The 25,162-nt window shown below is 46.9% G+C and overlaps 1 protein-coding gene across 1 annotated transcript in view; it reads left to right on the top strand.

Annotated features, from left to right (window-relative positions):
• The window catches only part of TMEM132B (transmembrane protein 132B), a 347,169-nt gene that overhangs the window by 141,202 nt on the left and 180,805 nt on the right, over positions 1–25,162 (top strand). The window contains 2 exon segments of the mRNA XM_048514770.1: positions 13,611–13,677; positions 13,679–13,767. Coding sequence (XP_048370727.1) covers positions 13,611–13,677; positions 13,679–13,767 — 156 coding nt within the window.

Below are 25,162 nucleotides of genomic sequence, written 5' to 3'. Positions count from 1 at the left end.
AATTCATTGAATGACTATCGCCAATTTTTGCTTTCAAACGTATGGGGGAGAGCAGGGCTCGGCGGGCACTAGGGCCCAGGTGGAGAATTCTACAACGAACAAGGTCTGGCATATTTAGTTCTGTGGCGGAGGAATATATGAGCCTACTAACATCTTTTTCTGAGTCAGACTATAGCTGTTGATCAGCCTCCCCCCCGTACATTTTTCTTATCCTCCTTTCATTTCATTTCAACGAGGGACCATCACTGCATCACATGGAAATGAATCCCCCCAATTAATCTCGCGCCGAATGATGGGTGCTTTCCTGTTGCAATCTGCGTGCATCACCTAAAAGCGAAAGGTGCTTCTCCTTCCATTAGAATCATTGATCGCCATGCAAATGTGTGCAGGTTTAATGGATCGGTTAAAGCTAATGTGATTAATTGCCCGTTTCCCGCCGCTGCTCAGTTTATTTGTTTCAGACGCAGCAATAAAAATATAATTAAAAAAGACGATGGCACCAGAGTATTAGGTGCCGTTTCAAACGAGGGCTCAGGAACAAAACGGAACCCGTCAGCAAAAACTTAAAGGCATCTGCTAATAAGGTGTCAAATCTGTCTCTCGCAGCAAAGTGTGTTTGGTTGGCATCTTGTAGCGCCCAAAGTCAAGGTAGCTGTAATTTGGATGATTTACATATTAGGGTTTTTTTTTAATTCCACTTTTCAGCCGTGAGTTGATTTCCAGAGCAGCCCCATAGCTTCCGGGAAGCCATTGCTAATCAAGCCTCAACAAACATATTTCTGGGGTAGGGGTTTTGACCCGGATTGGGACTCAGACATGGACCTGGGAAGGAGAGATTTGTTACATCAGCTTGCCGCCAGCATGGGCCAATTCGCCATGCTGACAGGCTGATGGGAATTGGTAGTCCATAACATCTGAGTGCCAAAGGTTCGGCCATAATACCACGTTGGGACTTCGTTGCTAGATCGTAGTTCTTATCACCTCCCCGCCAGCACCTCATGCTGGCAGGCTTTCGATGGGAACTGTAGTCCATAATGATCTGAGGGCCGCCGAAAGTAGATACCCGTGCTGTCAGAGGTACAATGCTGTCATCAGAGGCAGCTTGGATGTTTGAGGGAGAAGTAGTCCTCATCTAGGGCTGGATCAGGTATGACAAAGAGATGCCCAGTTTGTTGTGGCTGAATGTGCCATCAAGTTGCCACCAACTTCTGGCAGCCCGGTAAGATTTTCAACACTAGGATAAAACATCGGTGGCTTTCCATTGCCTGCCTCTGCATAGAAACCCTGGACTTCCTTGGTGGTCTCCCCTCCAAGCACTAACCGGGGCAGACCCTCCTTAGCTTCCAGGATCTGATGAGATCTGGCTAGCCTGGCCCATCCAGGTTAGGGGCCCCTTTGGTAGGAAGCTGAAATGCTTCTACATGGTATGATCAGAGGGTGAAGGAAGTTGCTTTATATGGGTTCAACAACTGAGCAGGTGCCATCAAACTTCTTCTGTATAAAGCTTCCCCCTTCCTTTTCCAGCAGGCGTAGTGGTTAAGAGCAGGTAGATTCTAATCTGGAGAACTGGGCTTGATTCCCCTTTCTCCACCTGAGTGGCAGAGGCTTATCTGGTGAACCAGATGTGTTTCCACACTCTTACATTCCTGCTGGGTGACCTTGGGCTAGTCACAGTTCTCTGCAGAAGGTGCCAGAGGCACACACACACACAGGCAGTGAGACACACAATTGGCCACACAAGTAAACCTTCTTCTCCTCCTCTCCCCCCTCAGCCCCCACCCCCCAAACCCTCACAAGATGTGGAATGCCAGTCTGTTGTGAGGGAGCGGGAGCCAGCCATAGTGGTATATAAATTCACCCTCCTCCTCCCTCCTCCCTCCCTCCTCCTCCTCCTTTCGCTCCTTTCCCACCTCCTCCTACTCTTTCCTATCTGCGACAAGTTAATTGTTTCAAGATCGGGGTAAGGGTGGGAGTTTAGGCGGCATTTTACTCAGAAGTGGGGCCCATAAGGACAAGTGGTTTCTTTGTTTTGTTTGAGTTTCATCAAAGTTCTAAGAATTTGCAATGTACTTCAGAATGCCAGAATTTAGTCAACCTTGAATGTATTTTATGTGGTTAAAAGCGAATTATAGTAGGAATGATTTTGTGATTGATTCTCAAGGATTGTATTGTATTGCTACATTGTGTCATTCGGCCAATCTTGAGCTCCTCGGCTTTGGCTGAGGTAGGGTGGGATAAAAATCTAAAATAAAGTTCAAAGTTAAAGTTAAAAGGCATATTTTGCTACTGCTCCTCTTACCCCTCAGGTGGCCTCTGTGGAAATCTCAGCACCGAGAGAGTTTTTCCTCAACTTGAACGGATCATTCAGAATAACATTCCAGATGGTAACAAAACTCTGTTATTGAATATCAGGTGCCCTTTATTGCCGGTTGAAGTGAAATCATTCCGAATGAAAATGTCTCTCAATGTAGGTTTTAAATTAAGGAGATAGTAACAGACACGCAACAAACATATATTTGATCAGTCGAACCATTTTCTGAATCATCATGGGTCACTGGGGAGAATTTCATTCTTGTTCTTGAAAAGACTGTATGTTTATTTTATGGCATATTTGATAGTTTCTTTTAACCAGTGTATAAATACATAAAGCAAGTGTGTGCGCGTTATCATTTCTGCAGAAGCACCTCGTGACTTCCATAGCCAGTACTGAATAAAATCAAAGACGCATCCCAAGGAATGCCTCCAATAATTTTCAAACTGTTTTCACTATCAAGTGGCTCCAAACCAGAGAGATTCAATCCCTCCTTTGTTTAGACCAGTGGTTCTCAACCTTCCTAATGCCACAATTCCTTTAATACAGTTCCTCATGTTGTGGTGACCCCCAACCCTAACATTTATCCATTTTGCAGATGGAGAACACTGATGCAGAGAGTCTTAGGCGACCCCTGTGAAAGGGTCGTCCGATCCCCAAAAGGGTCCTGACCCCCAGGTTGAGAGCCACTGGTTTAGATGGTGATTTGTTTGCAAATTCAAGGACAGAACTCCTTTAGAAAATGCTCAGATTTGTTGCATGATCGAAATGTCCACATGGGCGGCAGACCTTCTCTGGTGAATTGGATTTGTTTCCCCGCTCCTACACATGAAGCTTGCTGGGTGACCTTTGGCTAGTCACGGTTTGCACTGAACTCTCCTCACTTGATGTCTGTTGTGGGGAGAGAGAGGGAAAGAAATGGTTTGAGGCTCCTTACAGTTGAGGAAAAGTGGGGGATAAATCCAAACTCTTCTTTTTCTTCTACCCCATTTGGTAATCCTTAGAAACCCAGTAATGACAATGGTGTGTCCAAACTGAAGCTACTGTTGGTGGAGCGCTTGAAGGCCAGATGCTGGACTTCATCTTTACAATGGGTGTGGATGTATGGATATCTCTATGGTTAGAATGCTGTGGTCAGACCATCCTACCCTCATGGCCTGTCTGAGTTTTCCAGCTCCTCATTGCATGGACGAAGAACAGATTTATGCTTGCCCACGGAGATTCATGAATCCAGTTGGATTCCAGAATTCTCTGTCAGATCGGACACCCTCTGGAGTGAGCTGATAGATGATTGGTATGTGTGATTGGCACTAGACGTCTTCTTCGCTGCCACTCCAAAATGGCCCCTTGGTGTACCGAGGGGTTCAGATTGAAGACTAGAATGCGTTTGGCAGTGTACTTGCAACGAAGCCGCAAGAACGATATGAAATAACCTGAGTTGAATTCTAAGCAGACTTTTCCATGCAACAGGCGGAGTTGCGCAATGTGTGCGCCGGCCAACGAACAAGTTGGAATTGGGCTCACCTTGACTTAATGCGGGTTTCGCTTGTGAGATCCTATAATGCAGGAAGATTGGTGACATTACAAGATTCCTTTTTTTTTGTCTTAACTGGTTATAAAAAATAACAGCTGCTAGTAATGATTACTGGCGGACGGAATGGAGTACTCAACTGTAGCAGTACACATAAACAAGTGAGAATATTATTAAATCTCAGTCCACAAATCGGTGCTATTTGATGTCGTATGGTTGTTCTTATTGCCACCGCTAAGCCGTGTTGTTTTTTTTCCTCCTAATTAGCGCTGGGTCTTCCAAATTGAACACTGAACTCAGGTTCAAGGTTTTGGTATTGATTTTCAAAGCCCTAAATGACTGGGGACCATTGTATCCATGGGATTGCCTTTCCCAGTATACCCCACCGAAGAGCGCTGTGCTCGTCTGGAACCAACCAGCTGAGCAGCCTGACCCAAAACAAATCTGACTATCCTCGACTAGAGCCAGGGTTTTTCGGCCTTAGCCCTGGTGGATGAAACACCTCGCAGGGTGTTTGTTGCGAGGGGAAGGGAAAGGAGTTTGTAAGCCTCTTTGAGTCTCCTATAGGAGAGAAAGGGGGGATATAAATCCAACTCTGCTCCTGCTGCCTCCTCCTCCTCCTCCTCCTCCTCCTCCTCCTCCTCCTCCTCCTTCTTCTTCTTCCTCTTCTTCTTCCTCTTCTTCTTCTTCTTCTTCTTCTTCTTCTTCTTCTTCTTCTTCTTCTTCTTCTTCTTCTTCTTCTTCTTCTTCTTCTTCTTCTTCTTCTTCTTCTTCTTCTGCTGCTGCTGCTGCTGCTGCTGCTGCTGCTGCTGCTGCTCCTCCTCCTCCTCCTCCTCCCCCCCCATAATTTGATGGAAGAGAAAATGGCCCAACTTCGAAATATGCCATCTAGTGATGAAGGCTGGCTCTAGATGTCCCCTTCTTGAAATCGCAAGTTGAGGACCGAATTCTGGATAGACAGCTAGAGAGCATTTGGAGAGGTTGTGGGTGTGTGTGTGATGGGGAGGGCGCTTCATCCATTGCTAACCTGGCAAGGCAGGGAGTGAAATCTGCTTCCTCAGATGGTTTGGCAGCGCTGCCAAAATCCTGGGAGGATTGCTGTTTGGAGGCAGCGCCCCTAAGGGACAGGAGCAAATGGCGATCCGGCAGGAGAAACAGTGTCAGCACCCCTGCTTCGCCGCCGCCCGCTGGGTCCGGCCGCTGCCTTTGCTGAGCTTGATACTTTGCGAACACGCCTGGCTGCCTCCTGCTGGCTGAAGGGCTCTGGAAACGTGGCAGTTGGCTTTTTTAGCAGATGGGATGTCAGCACTTAATTCGATCTGGCTCTCTACGGGACTGGGGTACGGAAGCGCCAAGATAACAATTCACAGCTGCCAAGCAGAGAAAGAGAAGCTGCTCGTGTTCCAGAGAATCAATGTGACCGAAAGGCTTTATGGGATGGGAACGTTCTATTGGCTTATTTTGAAGGCATTCTGTTTCCCCATTGCCACGAAGGAGGGCTTGCAGCTGGTGTAGGTTTGGATCTGGAGGGAAGGCCAAGAGATACGACTCTGGGTTGAGTGATCAGTTTTTCAGAGAGGATCCAAGCCAGTGCCAGCTGCTCGATAGGGCTGGGTGAAGCCTAATTTGCCTCCGGGATGAATGAATGTTCCCTGTTGTTTTAGTTTCTGTTGATAGTTGTTTATGTTTTTAGCAAGGGTTTAGGTCTTCTCCTTTTTTGTAGATTCATTTGGATTTGGACTGTGCCTCCACGTGGGTTTGTTGGGGCATCAGTAGCATTGTGAAGGGCGTATATTTTACAGAGGGAAACGATACAAGGAAGTGGGAAATATAATCATGGTTCTGATTTGCACAAGGTAGACGTAAAGTAAAAAATTTAGATTTTAGAGTTCAAAGGGATGAACAACTTAAAATAAGACTCAAAATAGTCCCTAAGTAGATCCTAGACTTGTCCCTAAGTAGACTCTCTAGTTCCTTGCAGGGAGAGTAATTTTACTTCCAGATGTTAGATTGCATTGGCCTACTTATCAGCCTTCTGCCAGCATGGCCAATTGGCCATGCTGGCAGGGGCTGATGGGAATTGTAGTCCATAACATCTGGAGTGCCAAAGGTTCGCCATCACCGCTAGTCCCTATATCCGGGGTGACGAACCTTTGGCACTCCAGATGTTATGGACTACAATTCCCATCAGCCCCTGCCATAAACATCTGGAGTGCCAAAGGTTCACCACCACTGCCCTATATAGTCCCTAAGTAGACCCTCTACTGTACAGATGGATGTAGTAATACCTCCGGGCCACCTGTGGCGCTAATTCCAAACTGCAGCAGAGAATTGATATCACAGTGTGGCAGAATGAATAAGAGAGCATGCTGAACATGGACTGGTTTTAGGTTCTTGGGTCCCTTATGCACCCATGTCAGCTTGAATCCCTAGGGGGTTATTTTTGTCCTCTGATGGTACAGGAGTCCAATCATACTCTGGCAGAGCATGTATTAAAAACACCCTAGCATGAAGAATGCAATTTATAATAATGGCCATAGAATGCAGCTTCTCTTCTGTAGGCTACACGTGTCATTTGTCAAACACAGATAAGACCTCATGGGGCAGACCTTCTCATGAAGTTGACCTGGTGTAGCAAGTCCCAGCGTTGATATTCATGGTGCCTGCTTTGAGTTTGGCCTTTAGAGCTCTCAGGATGGGTTGATCTTTGGAGTGAGCTTCCTGGGTTCAAATGCCAGTAGGACGCAATAGAAAGCTTCCTATATCCTGCCCAATGAGTCCCAATAACCATGGTTTGTTCTCACCAGGTGTTGCTGCCATCCATGGGTTGAAATAGATTTGAAAACCATGTACTGGAGGCAGTAGTGTTTAGAACGTGTGATAGTTTCACCAGTTTGGGTGTCACTGCAAATTGAACGTCTAGATTCAAGTCCAGTGGCGTAGGAGCAACAGTGGCATAGGAGGTTAAGAGCTCATGTATCTAATCTGGAGGAACTGGGTTTGATTCCCAGCTCTACTGCCTGAGCTGCGGAGGCTTCTGGGGAATTCAGATTAGCCTGTGCACTCCCACACACGCCAGCTGGGTGACCTTGGGCTAGTCACAGCTTCTCGGAGCTCTCTCAGCCCCACCCACCTCACAGGGTGTTTGTTGTGAGGGGGGAAGGGCAAGGAGATTGTAAGCCCCTTTGAGTCTCCTACAGGAGAGAAAGGGGGGGATATAAATCCAAACTCTTCTTCTTCTTCAGTGGCACCATGAGATTTTGGAGTTGTATGCTTTTGAGAGTTGATGCTCCCTTCATTGGATGCTTATACTCAAAGTATCCTGTTGCTCTCTAAGAGCTACTGGTTTTAAATCTAGCTGTTCTACTGGAAATCAATATGGCTGTCCACTGAAACAACAATTTGAGTTATCGCACACCTGGAGATGAAGAAAGGAATCCATATGTGAGAGAGAAGGAGAGAAGACGGTAGCACATCCTTGGTCCTCCAGGCTAGGAATGAAGCCTCTTTCTCCAATTTTCATGTTTTCTTGCCTGACTAGAGCTTGTTCTTCTTGTCCTTAGCCAGTCTATAAGATTGCTTTTCCACTCGAGAGATACTTTTCCTTGCAACAGTTGAGCTGAGAAATAACATTACGTGATAGACCTTTCCCCTCAGAAATTGGAAAGTTTGTAAACACTCCGTGGCATCACATTTAAGGTTTAGAGAGGCCTACAAGTGGCAGACATTTGGTGGCATCATCAGGTACATGCGTGTGCATGAGAGAGGGCAGGTTGTAAGAATGAATTCTCCTTTGTTCCTTTTTGTTCTCAGATGTTTTCAAGAGCCCTCTTACTTTGACTATTTTTGTTGCTGGTGTTCGAGACATGTTGATTTCTTTCATGGTATTGTTGCGCTGAAGAAGACTTGGTTCTGGACCCTTCTTTTCTCTACCTTTTAAGAAGGCTCAAAGCGGGATACAAGCTCCTTTCTCTTCCTCTCCTCACAACAGACCCCTTGTGAGGTGCAGGTGGGACTGAGAGAGTTCTGAGAGAACTGTGACTAGCCCAAGGTCACCCCGCAGGCTCCATGTGGAGGAGTGAGGGAATTGAACCTGGTTCTCCTGATCAGAGTCCACCGTTCTTGGCCACTTCACCACGCAGGCGCTACTACACATACACATTTGAAGTACCTCTCCCGTTCTGATCTAGCAACGGTGATCCATGCAACGGTCACCTCCAGGTTAGACTACTGTAACTCACTCTATGCAGGCTTGCCTTTAGCCATGATCCGGAAATTAAAACTCATTCAGAATGCAGCAGCCAGGCTGCTTACTGGCAGTTCGAGCAGGGATCGAATTACACCGATCCTATACCATCTCACTGGCTGCCGATTGAGTTCCGGATTATGTTTAAAGTGTTGGTTTTGACCTTCAAAGCCGTTCGCGGTCTCGGACCTGCATACCTGAGGGACCGCCTCTCCCCATATGCCCGGTAGGCTCCTCGTAGTCCGCCTACCACCGGAGGAGATCTTACTTCTGTGATCCCCTGGCTCCAAATGATCAGAGCTGGCCCTCGACGAGGAAAGGCCTTTTCAGTTTTCCTGGTCTCCTACCTTCCAGGAGATAAGGTTCTTTGTGTGGCAGACCTTAATTAGCACTCCAGATGTTATGGACTACAATTCCCATCAGCCCCTGCCAGCATGGTCAATTCAGGGGCTGATGGGAATTGTAGTCCATAACATCTGGAGTGCCAAAGGTTCTACCACCGCCTACTAGGAAGATGAGACTCAGGGCCCCGCGGACTTCCACATGAAGCTTCCATGAGACCTGCAGAGGCCCAAAAGACGGATCCTGTTTCCGGCCAGGCGCTGGCCAGCCTGGTTAAAAATATATCTACCGTGTCATCTGGCCTCCCATGGGCACAAGGGGAGGAGGGGGGTAGCCAGACGCCATCCACATTTTTAAATGGGTTCTGTTTTTAGATAACTGATATTTAAATTGTGTTTTAATGTATGTTTTAACCTTGTTGTGAACCGCCCTGAGCCTCAGGGGGAGGGCGGTATATAAAATAAATAAAAAATAAATAAAAAATAAATGAGCATCAGTTACAACAGTGTTAAAACATATCAATTTTTGTACAAATGGTCATTCAAAAAAAATGCCAGCCTTCTGGCTCTGACATGAGATTTTTTTTCTCTCTCGGAAACTGAGCGTTTCTAAATGGAAGGGTGTGTTTGCGAACGTGTCTGCCCCAAGAGAGCTGGATTCTCTTTTCAATGCCTCCCTCTCTGGCTGGCTTCTTCATTTTGCCTCTTTAGCTGGTCCTCAAAGGCAATGCAGTTTCTCTTCCTTCTGAGCTGCCACTCCATCTCATGGTAGCCCAGCGCTTCTAGGTCATTTACTACCACAAACGAAAATCCCCCCCTGGATCTGTGTTGATCTCCTTGTTCCCTCCAGCACTAAACAGTCAACAGAATGAATGGGCAGAAGCAGTAGCTCTTTTCTCCAGAGGCAGGCTGAGAATAGAAAGGAAGGAGATCTCAGGGAGCCCCAGTTACTCTGCACTGCTCAAGTGCTAAGACGCCATGCACTGACCAGCCATTACATAAGGTTTTTGAGGCTTCCCACCCCCCATCTGATGCCTCATTAGGAATCAGATCGATGGACTCCGTCCTGCTCGGCTCCTCCTTCCAAACAGTGCCTTGCGGATCGCGCAGCACGCTTGGTTTTAATTCTGATTAAATATTTAAAGAACCCCCTCCGTTACGCAAGGAGCGATTTATCTTGCTTCGGCTGTTTGCCTGACTGAAGATTGCTAAGAACCCCCGAAGGGCTGGTTGGCATCTCATTGACTCTTCCGAAGCCATGGGAGTTACGTGGAAGGTGAGAAGCAGTCGGGAGTGCCGCGGGGAAGTGACCTCAAAGGGTAGGCAGGCAGTAGAAACCACCCAGGGGAAAACATGCAGCTTTGGTTTAGTGATGGTTAAGAGCAGGTGAACTCTGATCTGGAGAACCAGGTTTGATTCCCCACTCCTCCATATGAGTGGTGGACTCTTATCGGCTGAAACGGATTTGTTTCCCCACTCCTACATTCCTGCTGGGTGACCTTGGGCTAGTCACAGTTCTCTCCCAACTCTCTCAGCACCACCTGCCTCACAAGGTGTCTGTTGTGGGGACAGGAAGGGAAAGGAGCCTTTGTAAGCTGCTTTGAGACTCCATTACTGGGGAGAAACGTGGGGTATAACTTCAAACTCTCCTTCTCTTGTTTAGGAGAGGTTCCCTCTCAGGTGAAAAAGATCCCCGAATAGGATGTGGGCAGACCTGGGTTTAAATCTGTGCCATGAAGTTCAATGGGTGACCTTAGGCAGTTGGAAACTCTCAGTCCAACTTACCATGTAGGGCTATTGTGAGGCTAAAATGAGGAGAATAATGGACCCCACCCATCGGTCTTTGGAAGAAGGGCTGAATAAAAAAGTGACAGAACAAGAGAATGCAAATTGAGTTAGAAGTGGTTTAGAGCAGTGATCTCTGTTCTGGAGAAAAGTGTTGGATTCCCCACTCCTCTACATGACCAGAGAACTCTCATCCGAAGAACCAGATTTGTTTTCCCCATTCCTCCACCTGAAGCCTGCTGGGTGACTTCGGGCCAGTCACAGTTCTTTTGGAACTCTCTCAGCCCCACCGACCTCACAAGGTGTCTTGTGTGGGGAGAAGAAAGGGAAGGTGATTGTAAGCTGCTTTTGAGACTTCTTACGGGAGAGAAAAGCAAGCTAGAAAAACCCAACTCCTTTTTTTACTCCTTTATTTACCATTTCCCAGGAGTCTTGTGGTGCAGAGTGGTAAGTTGTGGCGCTGCTGTCAAAACTCTGCCCGTAATCTGAATTTGATCCTGATGGAAGTTTGTTGTTGGGTGGCTGAAACACGCTACTTCCTGTCTCCGAGGCATAGTAGAATGGCTGGGGATGTGGTTAAAATGAAGGGCTTGTCCATCTGCTGTGATCCAGGTTTGAGTTCTGTGAGTACCTAGTCGGAGTGACATGGGGTTGCTATCCAAATGGCATTTCTGTGTCAAGTAAGTGCCCTTTCTTCTCTGTAATGCGTAGCATCACTTAGAAGAGAAGAAGAGTTTGGATTTATATCCCCCCCCCCTTTCTCTCCTGCAGGAGACTCAAAGGGGCTTACAATCTCCTTGCCCTTCCCCCTCAATCACAACAAAGAGCACCCTGTGAGGTAGGTGGGGCTGAGAGGAGGCTCCGCCGGTAGGCTGTGATCTAGCCTAAGGTCACCCAGCCATGGCGTGTCGCGGGAGTGCACAGGCTAGCTAATCTGGAATTCCTCAGATAAAATCCCTCCACAGCTCAGGCGGCAGAGCGGGGAATCAAACCCGGTTCCTCCAGATTAGACACACGAGCTCTTAACCTCCTACGCCACTGCTGGTCTTAGTCCATATTTCATATTTCCCCATGCATATCCGAGACTGTCAGTCAGGAGGAATGGGAAACCTACAAGGGGATCATATGTAAACGATCCATACACTTTATGGAGAGAACTGCACACAGGCATTATGTTTAGGGTGACTTTCATTAAACCGTGGTTTTGCATTATGTTTAGAGTGACGTCTGGTGGCATCTCCATGCTTTGTGTAACATGTAGCTGTGCCCATAGCAAAATGTTGCCGCTTAGACCTTATTTATTTATTTATTTATTTATTTATTTATTTATTTATTTATTTATTTATTTATTTATTTATTTGTTATATTTCTATACCGCCCTCCCTGAAGGCTCAGGGCGGTTTCCATCAACAATAAAAGTTTAAAACATCGTATATATAATTTATCTAAAATACATAAAATATTAAACTATAGATGGCTTCAGCTCTTCTATTCCCCTTTATGAACCCACGGGAGGCCGGATGTTTTATGGCTAGTTGACATCATCCCCGGCTATTGGAGCAAACGCCTCACATGAACAGAGGTCTGTTTTACAGGCCCCCATGGAAACTTTTGTGGGTCCCGCAGAGGGACCTGGATCTCACCTGGAAGCCTTGTTCCACTCAGGTAGGGCCAGAGCTCGCATTAAAAGCCCTGGTCCTTTGGTAGAGAGCCAGTACCGGATCGCTTCTTTGGGGCCAGGGGATCACCAGTAGGTCCTCAGCCTCGGACATGAAATCCGGAGGGGCCTAGCTGGGCTTATAGGGAGAGATGGTCCCTTAGATAAGCAGGGCCAAGGCCGCGAATGGCTTTAAAGGTCAATACCTTCTTACCTACCTATGAATAGTTTGCAGTCATGTGTTACCTGAAGCCTTAGTTAAGACTAATTGTATTTAGCAAGCCAGCTTCAAGCTGTAGTTTCAGATCTTGGTTTAACAGATAAATTGTTGGCAGTGGTATGGCCTGAAATTGAGTAACGAGTTTAATTAAACTGTGGTTTTGCATTATGTTTAGGGTGAATTTAATTAAACTGTGGTTTTGCGTTATGTTTAGAGTGAATTTACTTAAACCGTATTTGGCATTATGTTTAGGGTGAGTTTATTTAACCGTGGTTTTGCATAATGTTTAGGTTGAGTTTTATAAAACCGTGGTTTTGCATTATGTGTAGGGTGAATTTAATTAAACCGTGGTTTTGCATTATGTTTAGAGTGAGTTTAATGATGCATGAGCACATAAAGCTGCTTTGTACTGACTCAGGCTGTCAAAACTATCAGGGGCAGTACTGTTTGCTCAATATTGTCAGTGGTTCTCCAGGATTTCAAATGGAGGGCTTTTACATCACCTATTCCCTGATCCTTTTAATTGGAAATGGAACATGGGACCTTCATTCCCTGATCCTTTTAATTGGAGATGGAACATGGGACCTCCATGGATCATGGGACCTCCTCCTGAACTGAGGAGCAGCAGTGGCGTAGGAGGTTAAGCTAAGAGCTCGTGGTATCCCTAATCTGGAGATGAAACGTGGGTTTGATTCTCACTGGGGCTTCTGCCGCCGCCTGAGCTGTGGGAGGCAAGCTTATCTGGGGGACCAGATTAGCCTGTACCGCTCCCACACACGCCAGGCTGGGTGACCTTTGGCTAGGGGTCACAGCTTCTCGGAGCCTCTCAGCCCCACTCTACCTTTGCTCAGGGGCTTCGCTGTGAGAAGGGAAAAGGGGAGATTGTGGGGCAGCCCTTTAAGTCTCCTGCAGGAGGCAGAAAGGGCTGGCAAATCCAAACTCCTCCCTCTTCCTCCCTCCTCCTCCTCCTCCCTCCTCCTCCTCCTCCTCCTCCCTCCCTCCCTCCTCTTCTTCTTCTTCTTCTTTCTTTCTTCTTTCTTCCTTCTTCTTCTTCTTCTCTTCTTCTTCTTCTTCTTCTTCTTCTTCTTCTCTTTCTTCTTCTTCTTCTTCTTCTTCTTCATTGTACCCAGAGTAAGATGAGGGGTGCCATTGGAGCCATGGGTCTGGCTTCCTTAAAGATTCATGTAACCTTTTAATCCTGAAGTCATTAAGTGGTGGTGTGCTTGAAACATTGCCAGGCCCAGGTTTAAATTTCCACCCGGCCGTGGATCTCCCTGGGTGACTCTGAACCAATCACTCTATCTAAGCCTGGTCTACTTCACAGGGCTGTTGTGTGGATAAAATGAGGCTGGCAGAACTGTGTACTGGCTCGAAGCTGTATAAAGTGAGGAAGTTTTATGGATGCAAATAAGAATCGCATTCTGAGCGTGACCATTCACAGAGGACTCATCTTGTGGATTCCCCGTTTGCTCCTCCAACATTGTTTGGAACTGAAGCTACTCCTGTTATTCCCTTGCAGAATTAAGGCTGCCCCAGGTGTGAAGATAATAGACATTCGAGTCAACGATCCGGACCAGTGGTACGCGTTCAATAAGACGTGATAGACAATGGAAGGAGAATACAGACTATCCCGCCACTATTGTGTGTGAACACATCGATCCAAATGTGGAGAGCAGGTAAGAAACCCAAGCTGCGCGGTGTGTAGCTGAGCGGCTGCTTCTCATTAAGAAAAAGGAATCAGTCCTTTTCAAGATGGGTTTTTCTATACTTGAATACTGCGCCTTTTCACATTTTCCAATGTTCCTGCTGCTTTCTCCTGCTGGAAAATCTTACTGTAGTTTGTCTGATTATTTTGAATCATGGTATGAAATTCAACTTCCTCCCCTCCCGATGCCCCCCCATCCATTCTGTATCCTTCCATCACAGCCCAAGTCCCTCCCCAGCCACCCCACTGATCATTGGAACTCTGAGCTCCCCCTGCCCCTCAGCTTCTCAACATTCTGTGACATCACAGTAGTTCAGTCAATGGCCATTACATTAGAAGAAGTTACACAATTGCTTTGGGGAGGGGGGTGAAATGAGATAGAAGCCAGCTAGAATGGTTAAAAAGCCATGTCTGTAGCTGCAGATGTTTGCTGGGGGGTTGGCTGTGGTTAATTAATGGAGAAGAAAAAGTTCTCTGCATTAATTAATTAATGCTGTGGTTAATTAATGGAGAAGAAAAAGTTCTCTGCATGTAACTCAGAGGCACCCATCCTTTTCAAAAACCTAGCAAAATATTGCAGCTTAGACCTTCTTACTTACCAGTGAATTTATTTATAGTAGCCCATAGGAAGTTTCGGAATTCTTTTGATGTTCAGGGAATCCTTCCTGGTCCCATCAGCCCCTACCAGCATGGCCAATTGGCCATGCTGACAGAGGCTGATGGGAATTGTAGTTCCTGAACATCTGGAGAGCCGCAGGTTCCCTACCCCTGATCTACAGTCATGTGTTACCGGATGCCTTAGTTAAGACTAACTGTATTTAGTAAACCAACTTCAAATAGTTTGAGATCCTGGTTTAACAGATGAATTGTTGGTTGTGGTGTGGCCTAAAATTGAGTAATGAGTTTGATTAAACTGTGGTTTTGCATTATGTGTAGGGTGAGTTCAATTAAACTGTGGTTTGCCTTATGTGTAGGGTGAGTTTAACTAAACTGTAGTTTTGCATTATGTTTTGGGTTAATTTAATTAAACCACGGGTTTGCATTAAGTTTAGGAAGAATTTAATTATACCGAGCTTTTGCATTATGTGTAGGGTGAGTTTAACTAAACTGTACTTTTGCATTATGTTTTGGGTTAATTTAATTAAACCACGGGTTTGCATTAAGTTTAGGAACAATTTAATTATACCGAGCTTTTGCATTATGTTTAGGGTGAGTTTAACTAAACTGTAGTTTTGCATTATGTTTTGGGTTAATTTAATTAAACCACGGGTTCGCATTAAGTTTAGGAAGAATTTAATTAAACCGTGTTTTTGCATGATGTTTAGGGTCACCAACTCCAGGTTCGGAAATTCCCGGAGATCAGAGGGTGGAGCTTAGAGAGGGGGAGGTTTAGAAAGGGGAGGGGCCTCAACAATGCCGTAGGGCCCGCCCTCCAAAGCAGCCATTCTCTCCAGGAGAACTGATCTCGATAGAGATCGGTTGTAATTATGGGCGATCTCCTGGCCCTGCCTGGAACTTGAGAACCCTAATTGTGTTTGAACTGAGCTCCTGAGTGTTTCTAGGTTCCCTCTGAACTGAGTGTTTCTGAACTGAGTGTTTCTAGTTTCCTTCCCAACCTGGCGCTGAGTTGTAAGCCGTGCTGCACGTTTGATTCAGTTCAAAACAGATTCTGAACAGAAGCTGATGACGACAGCAACGGAGACAGGGAAAGGTGAAAATTTCCCTCCTTTTGCCATGCCGGAAGCTCGGTACGCTGTGCAAAAATGGTCCCTCTTGTGCTTGAGATGGGCGGTTGGAAGCCTTGCATGATACCAAATAACATCACGCCCGAGATTTTTCCATTACGGTGCTAGTGACCCGAGTTTCCATTTAGAGCTGTGTGAAAGAAAAATCACATTAATAAAGAGGTATTGAGGTTAAAGGGGGAAAACGTAGCGTAATTTTCATCTGGAGGGGTGGAAAAGGAATCTACCTTAATTGAGGTGAAGTAATTTGATTTTATAAAAAAAAAGTTAACTGAAAACCCAGCGAGAACATTGAAAGTTTGGCTAATCCATGAAATTATACCTGTCACAGTAACTTAGTTTTTATTAACACCAGGTCCTGCTTTGTGTCGAACTGCTAAATTACACAAAAGCAATAGATTGCGAGTTAATTAATACCCTGGCCTTTCCCTTTGTGAGATTAGTTTTAATATTTTTGGATTAATTAAAGTATGCAAATGGAAAAGTCCAAAAGATCCGCTCCAGATTTGCAAATATTGTTCTGCTCAGAGTAAATATTTAACTTTGATCTTTCTTTTAATGTGCTGTTCTAATTTACGGTGTTGCTAGTTTAGAAAGCTGAACTGCTTTGTTAAAACAACCCCACACCTTCACAAGACACAACACCTCACACTGTTTCCAGTCAAAGCCAATTGCTTTCATGGTAGTTCTGCGAAACGGACTGTCCTCTGTTCCACAGAAAGATGATAGTTCGGTTAGTTGAGGTGCAGCGATTGAGAAAGTTGTATGCTTCCGCATTAGAATATAGTCCCAAATGAGTATGAGAATTATCATTCACCAGCAGCAAAGCCCATTGCAGGGGAGAACGCACTGGGCCCCAGCAAAGAGGGGAGCAAGCCAACATTCTTCCATGCAATGGGCTGTAGTGTCGCTTGAGTGCCCCCACCCCAGGCAGACTCTTACCTCACCGTGGATGATCCTGCGAGGACTTGGGAAAGTGTGGAGGAATGGTGGGATGGGGTTGTGTGAGGTGGTTGGATGCCAGGTGTGTGTGGGAGGGGAGATGGAATCCTGTGGTACTAGGGCAGGGGTCTGCAACCTGTGGCTCTCCAGATGTTCATAGACTACAAACCCCTTCAGCCCCTGCCAGCATGGCCAATTGGGAATTGTACCCATAAACATCTGGAGAGCCACAGGTTGCAGACCCCTGCACTAGGGGAAGGTGGATGAGGGACAGACAGGTCCACCACCGCTCTGAGGCCATTCAGTACTGTTGGTGTCGGGTGAGCCGTGGTGGTTTGTGTGGGTGTTGGTAGGTTTGTCATGGGTGGGGAGCTTGGCAGCTGGGCCAGGCTTGCGGGTGGGTCGGGAGAAGGTGGACGAGGGATGAGCAAGTCCACCACCACTGTTCCACCACTTGGTGCTGATGTCACCAGGCTGGTTGGGGTGGCTTTTGGGGGATGGGGTGGTGGGAGGGTGGAGGTGGGGAAACTTTGAGGGTAGTGGCACGGAAGGTAGGTTTGGGAGGGGTCGGCCGGGGCATGGGCCAATGAGTGTGCAGGACACACAGGCGGGTATGCGTCCTGTTGGCTAAGGGCTCATCCTCATAAGTTCTGACCCTTAGCCAATTATATGTAGTAAGATTTTTATGCATTGCCTTTTTCAAAACCCTTATTTTTTTGCATTAATGAACATGGTACTTTGATGCAAGAGCCTTCATGCCAAAATGTATTTTTACTTTCAAATACAAGTACAAGTATGGGGAGTGAGACTATGTAGGCACTAGGACCCAAACGGAGCATCCTAAAACATTGAAGGTCTGGCATGCTTTGTTCTATGGCAGAGGAATATACAACTCTACTATCATATTTATGTGGAACAGAGTACATCTAAAACAACCCTCCCACTCCAGTTCAGTTAAAAAGCAAGAACTGACTCTGGTTCACTTTGCCTGGAACCAGCTCTCAAGATTCTCAGGCAAAGAAGAGGCTTTCCCAAAACCTTCCCGTGATTCTTTAGTTGGAGGTGCCAGGGAACAAACGTAGAGGCTCCTGAGTTTAAAGCGATATATTTTTTTCGAGCCACACCCATGTAGCTCTGCCGAGTTGTGCTCCAGCCGAAGCTTCAGAGCTGTCTTCAAGGGAAGCCCAACGTCCAGTGCATTGCAGCAGTCTAGTCCGAACGGCACTAGAGCATGGATCTCTGTGGCCATTTTGATTGGCATTTAAGCTATTGGCAGAAGCGATTTCGCAAGCTCCACTTCATGCAAGCACTCCAGCAGACTTCAGAGGAACTGTGTGCACGAAGATGAGAAATCAAGCACTCTCCTTGAATTTCCAAGATGGCTGTTAAGGGTACTCAACTTGCTGAGCGTCTCCCTCCTTCCTTGTACATGTCACTATTATTCTCTCTCACACTTGCCTCCCATAAAAGTCGCAATGTACCTCGCAGTCAGGCAAACGGCGGCATTAGACGGTAATGTGTTCATAAATCCCGTCTTTATTCCTTTCTGTTAGCCTTATCTTTCAGAGCCCTTTTCAAATTTGCTTACTTTTAAAATCTTTTTCTCCTCCTCCTTTCCGCAGTATTATCCCTTATCGGGGCCTTTTCATCTCAAGTTCTCCAAATTGCTCACACAAATTGAGTGTTCATTAAGATAATTTAAATTAAGACCTTTCCTGCTTTCACGCCTAGTGCATCCCATATTTTTTTCCCCCCTCTCACTCTCTTGGAGAGTACATATATTTATATTTTCCCACAAACGGTCTTATCACAAAGTCTCAGGAGGTTTACATTATATTTCATTAGAAAACCATTTTGTTCTAGGTTGTTCCAATTCATAGATTAAAGCTTTTCTCGGGGTTTGATATTGTAAGGAACACTTTCCTGAATTGGCTCCTTTAGTAGTCAGACGCATAGCATGTTCTGGTATGCAAATGTTCCTTGATAATGCCGTTCAGCATGGCATATTTCTTTTCCCCCTTTGACATATAATTTCAGGGCATCGCTGATAAGTGATTGTCCAGATTTCCAAATGGGGACCATTTAGATTTTTGAAGTCCAGCAGAGGGGTCAGATCCAAGCTTTACCCATGCATATGTAACCTCAGCTTGTGGGTTCTGTGGGGCAGTACTTGGAAGGAGTTGCAAAGAACCAAATTTAAACAAAACATTTAGTTCTCTTTACAAATAACATTAAACATCAACATTTAACATTTAACATTACAATTCAAGGTCCTGTTCAGGTTGCATTTCAAGTCCTTCTAGTTACAGTCTACTGATACTGCCAAGTCCAATTCTTCTTTGCAAGTGGGTTGGCTCCTGAAGACTCCAATGGCTTGATGAACAGGATGCAACATGATGAAGGTTTCCAGGAGAACTCTCACCCATTACAACCACAAAAGAAACCCTGAAACAATAAACTCCAACATTTACAACATAGCAAAAACAACTACCTTCCCAGTAGTTCCCAATAATATTGCAATTACCTTAACAAGGTGTTAAGGGCTTATAGAAATCAAGGTCCGAGTCTGGTAGCCTTGTCTTCTCCAAAGAGCTCTGAGTTCTGCAGCATTCTGCTTCTTTTCAGACTCCACCCCTTTCTGGGCCAACCCATTCTGGGTATGGGGGTTACACATACAGATCACTTTCAGTGCAATCCTATACAAAGTTGTTCCAGTCTCAGTCCATTGAAATGAATGAGCATAGACTAAAGTAACTCTTTTTTAGGATTTCACTGTCAGTTACTCAGCATTGGATGACTGGAGAGCGAGCCCTAAGAGGAAAGGCTGAGGGGCTTGGGAATGTTCAGTCTAGAAAAGAGGAATCATAGAATCATAGAGTTGGAAGAGACCCCCAAGGGCCATCAAGTCCAACCCCCTGCAATACAGGAACACATAATCAAAGCACTCCTGACAGATAGCCACCCAGCCTCTCTTTAAAAACCTCTAAAGAAGGAGACTCCATCACACTCCGAGGCAGTGAATTCCACTGCTGAACAGCCCTTATTGTCAGGAAGTTTTTCCTGATGTTTAGATGGAATCTCTTTTCCTCACCTTGAACCCATCACTCCTGATCCTGGTCTCTGGAGCAGCAGAAAACAAAATTTGGCTGCTGACCTTGTGGCAGGCCCTGCCCCATGGGCCAGCTCCATGTCCTTGCTGGCGGCTGTGGGAGACACCACAAAAATGAGGGGGGGGGGGAGCAGTGTTGCCGCGGTACCCCTGGGACATGCTCATAGCACCCCAGGGTACCACAGAACCCTGGTTGAGAATGTCTGGTCTGGGGGTTCAAGTGTGCCTGCCTGCATAGCTGTGCATTGGTGGGAGGAAAAGAAAAAATGCACCTCCATGCGAAGGTGCGTTGGCATTAGCTCCGCAGCCGCCCGCACGGAGGCATGCGAATGGCCCGGGCCTGCACCAGTCTCATGTACCCCTGCTGCACCCCGCTTTGTTTTGGCCATGTGGAAAGGGCGTGCTATATCTGGGATCGGGACCCTTCTGGATGGAGAGCGAAAGGAATCCGAAGAAATGCTGATGGAGGAGTGAGATTCTAGCTTAAGAGCTGAAGAGTGCACAAGTTGCAACCATGTGGAGGTATGCCAATGCGAATAGTAACGTAGGGAACGGTCGCCTCCTTCCAGTGGGAAATCTGAAATTGTTTCTTCCTTTTATTCTTTGTGCTTTATTCTTTTGTTTTTCGGGCCACGGAAAGGCAAGTACCTGTGGGTGGTACATAAACTGTTGCCCGGCAACTTTAAGTGCATGAAAGAAATTGCTATAGTAGCGGACTGGGAACTCTTTGTTCCCTGGGGCCGCTCAAAGCCAGACGAGAGAGAGCGGGGAATTTCAGGAGGGAGAGGCGGGGAAGAAAATCTCCTGAAGTGTTTTCAAGGAGCTGAGCCAGCCGGCAGGAGATTATGTTTGGGTCCCCTTTGTTTGGAAAAAAGACCCAGACAAAATAGTTTAATCTCTCTCTGGAATGATTGGACCTTGACTTGGTTTAGATGTCAGGAAACAATAATTTAACTTGACTATGGTGAGAGTCATTGCCTTCTTGACCTGGTTGGTCCAAGGTGACCTGGTCTTGGCAGTTTTCAGAAGCTAAGCAGGGTCGTCTCCGGTTAATGCTTGGATGGGAGACCACCAAGGAACACCAGGGTTGCTGTGCAGAGGCAGGCAATGGCAAGCCACCTCTTTTAGTCTCTTGGCTTGAAAGCCCTCCAGGGCCACCGTACGTTGGCTTCCAGAGTCATGACTGAGAGTGTGTGATTGGCCCAGGGTCACCCAGCTAGCTTCCATGGCGCAAGTGGGAATTTGAACCTGGGTTTCTGAGGTCCTAGTCCAGAGGTGGCACTCAGAGCCCTCTCTGTGGGCACGCACGCACAGAGTTCATCCTGTGGGGTGGCGGAAAATCACCCCCCCTACACACACGCACATATAGGCTGGCTTGGGCCATTGGGCACGACTCGTTCAAAATGTTGCATGGTTGCTTCACCAAGCTTACTCCTGAGTAACGTGTGCCTCGGAGCCAACTGTTTTTTCTAAACTAAAACCTCAGTATTCAGGTTAAATTGCCATGTTGGTACTTTGCGATAAATCAGTGGGTTTTGGGTTGTAATTTGGGCACTCGGTCTCAAAAAGGTTCGCCATCATTGTCTTAGTCTCACAGAATCATAGATTTGGAAGAAACCACAAGGGCCATCAAGTCCAATCCCCTGCCAGGCTGGAATGTACAATCAAAGAACTCCTGACAGACAGCATCATAGTTGGAAGAGACCACAAGGACCATCAAGTCCAACCCCCTGCGATACAGGAATCCACAGTCAAAGCACTCCTGACATACGTTCATCCAGCCTCTGTTTAAAAACCTCCAAAGAAGGAGACTCCACCACCCTCCGAGGCAGTGAATCCCACTGTTAAACAGCCTGGATAGTCAAAAATTTAATGTACAGGCTCATCTTAACCACTACACTATGCTGCGTTTCTACTGGCTTGCTGGCTCCTGGACCTCCTTGGATATCATGGGTGAGCTGGGAGGCTGTTTTCCATTGGAGTGTTAGTATCGAACTGGGATCTGGGATGTCCTGTTTCAAATCACCATTTTGCCCAGAAATTCTGAGCCCTGGGCTGAAATTTAGGATGATTCTCTAAGGGAATTTGTGGAGTTTTGGGGGGTGGAGCTGGTGAAAAGTGGGGTTTGGGAGGGGCCTCAGTGGGTTATAATCCCATAGAGTTCACCCTCCAAAGCAGCCACCCCCCCCCCCGCCCGACGCACACGGGAACTGTTCTCTGCAATCTGGGATTCAGTTGTAATTCCAGGAGATCCACAGGCTCCATGTGGAGGGCATCAACTCTATCACAAAATCGCTTTCTTGGTGGAGCTGAACAAGGGGTGGCCTTCAGGTCAGATGAGTCTGGCAGTAGCTGTGCCAAGAACCAACTGGTTGAGTCCTGGAAGGACAAGGCACAAGCAGCCAAGCTACTTCCAGGTGGAGTAAGGAGGAGGAGGAGAAGGAGAGGAAGAAGAAGAGGAGGAAGAGGAAAAAGGAAGAAAAAAGAAGAGGAGGATGAGGAGTTTGGATTTATACCCTACCTTTCTCTCCTGTAAGGAGACTCAAGGTGGCTTACATGATCCTTCCCCTTCCTCTCCCCACAACAGCCACTTTTGTGAGGCAGGTGGGGCTGAGAGAGTTCCAAGGAACTGTGACTACCCCCAGGTCACCCAGCAGGAACGTGGGAGTGCAGAAAGAAGAAGAAGAGTTTGGATTTATATCCCCCCTTTCTCTCCTGCAGGAGACTCAAAGGGGCTTACAATCTCCTTGCCCTTCCCCCCTCTCAACAAACACCCTGTGAGGTAGGTGGGGCTGAGAGAGCTCTGAGAAGCCGTGACTAGCCCAAGGTCACCCAGCTGGCGTGTGTGGGAGTTCACAGGCTAATCTGAATTCCCCAGATAAGCCTCCACAACTGAAGAAACACATCTGGTTCACCAGATAAGCCTCTCCCACTGCGGTGGAGGAGTGCGCTGTCAAACCCGGTTCTCCAGATTAGAATCCACCTGTTCTTAACCACTGCACCATGCTGGGATATCCTCAGGATGTGGATTCATCTGCGGTTTCCTTGGTGCCACTTTGAAGGGCAGGAAATGATGCCCGAGGGCTGGGAGGGGAGGAGCAGAGCTCGCAACAGACTCCAGAATCGTTTTCATTCTGGGCCGGGAACAATGAAAATAATGGGGTTGCTTCCTGTTGAGAATCTAATAGCCAGGTAACCACATGGCGCCTGACTAGCCAGCCAGCCCTTCGTTTCTCCCCCACCTTCCCTCATCTTATTTAGTAAGGCCAACTGCCAATTCAATAAAATCTCCAGCCGAGGTGGGTCGCTGCGATTATTGACTGGTGTCATCAGAATAATTACTGTTTGGCTTGACTTCTCTGAGTTTCTTCAAATGAAAACCGTTCAGGGGTGGGCTAGTATGATTTCTTTCCCTGGCCTCCCCAAAAAGATTTCATTGTTTTTTTTTTTAAAAAAGGCTTTATCCTTGCTGTGCCCACTTATTGCAATAGAATGGACTGTTTTACCAAGTAATAAAACCTCTGTGGCTGGTAAGAGCGAGAGAGAGATTTTCGCCCTCCGGTATTACAGCGGGGGACCTCCATCGAGTGAAGAAGTACTATTGTATTTATTAAACCCTGAGAGAGGGCAGGTTTTTTTCTCTGTAAAGAGATCTGGAGAGAGAGAAAGAGAGCGGGAGAGAGAAGCCAAATGCAACAGGAGATGGTGGGTGGATTCACAGTTCAGTTGGGTTTTTCTTTCCTGGTTGCCCTTGGGAAGTCTCATACGAAGTTAAACAGATGAAGATTAAAAAGAAGGGGGTTGCGGCTCTCTTAAGAGAGCCAGTGTGGTGTAGTAGTTAAGAGCAGGTGGATTCTAATCTGGAGAACCAGGTTTGATTCCCCACTCCTCTACCTGAGCGGCAGAGGCTTATCTGGTGAACCAGATGTGTTTCTGCACTCCTACATTCCTGCTGGGCGACCTTGGGCTAGTCACAGTTCTCTCAGAACTCTCTCAGTCCTACCTCACAAGGTGTCTGTTGTGGGGAGAGGAAGAGGAAGGAGCATGTAAGCCACCTTGAGTCTCCTTACAGAAGACAAAGGTAGGGTATAAATCGAAACTCTTCCTCATCCTTCCTTCCTTCCTTCCTTCCTTCCTTCCTTCCTTCCTTCCTTCCTTCCTTCCTTCCTTCCTTCCTTCCTTCCTTCCTTCCTTCCTTCCTTCCTTCCTTCCTTCCTTCCTTCCTTCCTTCCTTCCTTCCTTCCTTCCTTCCTTCCTTCCTTCCTCCCTCCCTTCCTCCCTCCCTTCCTCCCTCCCTCCCTTCCTCCCTCCCTCCCTCCCTCCCTCCCTCCCTCCCTCCCTCCCTCCCTCCTGGATCCAGAGCTGCAAGCCTTAGTTGCTAGCCAAAAACCCTAAATAATGCTGTCTGGTCCCGGTGACTGGGTTTATTGCTAAGGATTTATTTAACATGTTTCTCCTGACCTGTGACCTGGGTTTTTCTCGGGAAATGTTAGGATTCAAATTTAAATAAATTATTGTAATGGCGACTCGCCCAAGGTCACCCAGCTGGCATGTGTTAGAGAGCACAAGCTAATCTAGTTCCCCAGATAAGCCTCCGCAGCTCAAGTGGCAGAGCAGGGAATCAAACCCAGTTCCCCAGATTAGAGTGCACCTGATCTTAACCACCCACACCGCGCCGGCTCTACTGTGAAGATCCTTCCCAAAGAATTTGAAGGAGGCGGCAATCTCCTGTCATTGAGCGAGGTTCAAACGGGGCTCCGGATGAATTATGTTCAGCACCGCTTGTTTCAGAGCTGTGGGCCGAATGATTTGCCGAAAGCGTCTTGTTTATCATTTGACTTTTTAATTAGATGCATGTGCTGTGGCTGCTGGGGAGGGGGAGGGCGCCTGGGAAGGCGTGACATTTCGCATGCAAATCGCAACGTTGGCGTAACAGTGGCAAGGGTTTTTAATTTCAGGGTAGGATAGTTTGCATAAATAAGGACCTTTTTTTTTAAAAAAAGGCAAGCAGCAAGAGGGGATCGTGCGGGGGTGGGAACGTAGTTCCAAAACATTCCGGTGAAACATTGCCGTGTCAGTCACCCCCCTGGGAACTCACCTGCACTCTTGTGTCAGGAATGAAAGAGAGCCAGGATCGTGGGCTGGTGATTAATCGCTCCTGTTGAACAGGAGAGTCGAGGGAAGCTGTCATCGGGTCAAAGGTGGGCCTGCTGCAACAGCTGGAGAACATCTGCGGATGCAAGAACAGATGCTGCTGCCTTACCCCGAGACAGACGGTTGGCCAGCTCTGGCAGATTTAAGGAAGCTGTCCCTTATCAAAACTTCTAAACGTTATGGGCCTGCCAGTGTTTGCTACCACCAGTGATTCATAGGCACACAAGTTCACCTTTGCGCCAGGTGAAAGGGGCGTTAGAGGTTAGGTAGTTATTAGGAAATGGCTGATACACCATCATTTTCTTTGCTTTCCTTTCCCTCCTGCAAAGGTGGCAGAGGGGAAGGCTGGCTACCGCCAATTTATCCAGAATAAATTATGCAAAATAAGAGAGAGTATGCCGTTCTCTTCTATGATA

The sequence above is a fragment of the Sphaerodactylus townsendi genome, linkage group LG13 (genome assembly GCF_021028975.2).
Source record: "Sphaerodactylus townsendi isolate TG3544 linkage group LG13, MPM_Stown_v2.3, whole genome shotgun sequence".
In the NCBI taxonomy this organism is placed as follows: domain Eukaryota; kingdom Metazoa; phylum Chordata; class Lepidosauria; order Squamata; family Sphaerodactylidae; genus Sphaerodactylus; species Sphaerodactylus townsendi.
This window is presented reverse-complemented; position numbering and strand designations above follow the sequence as displayed.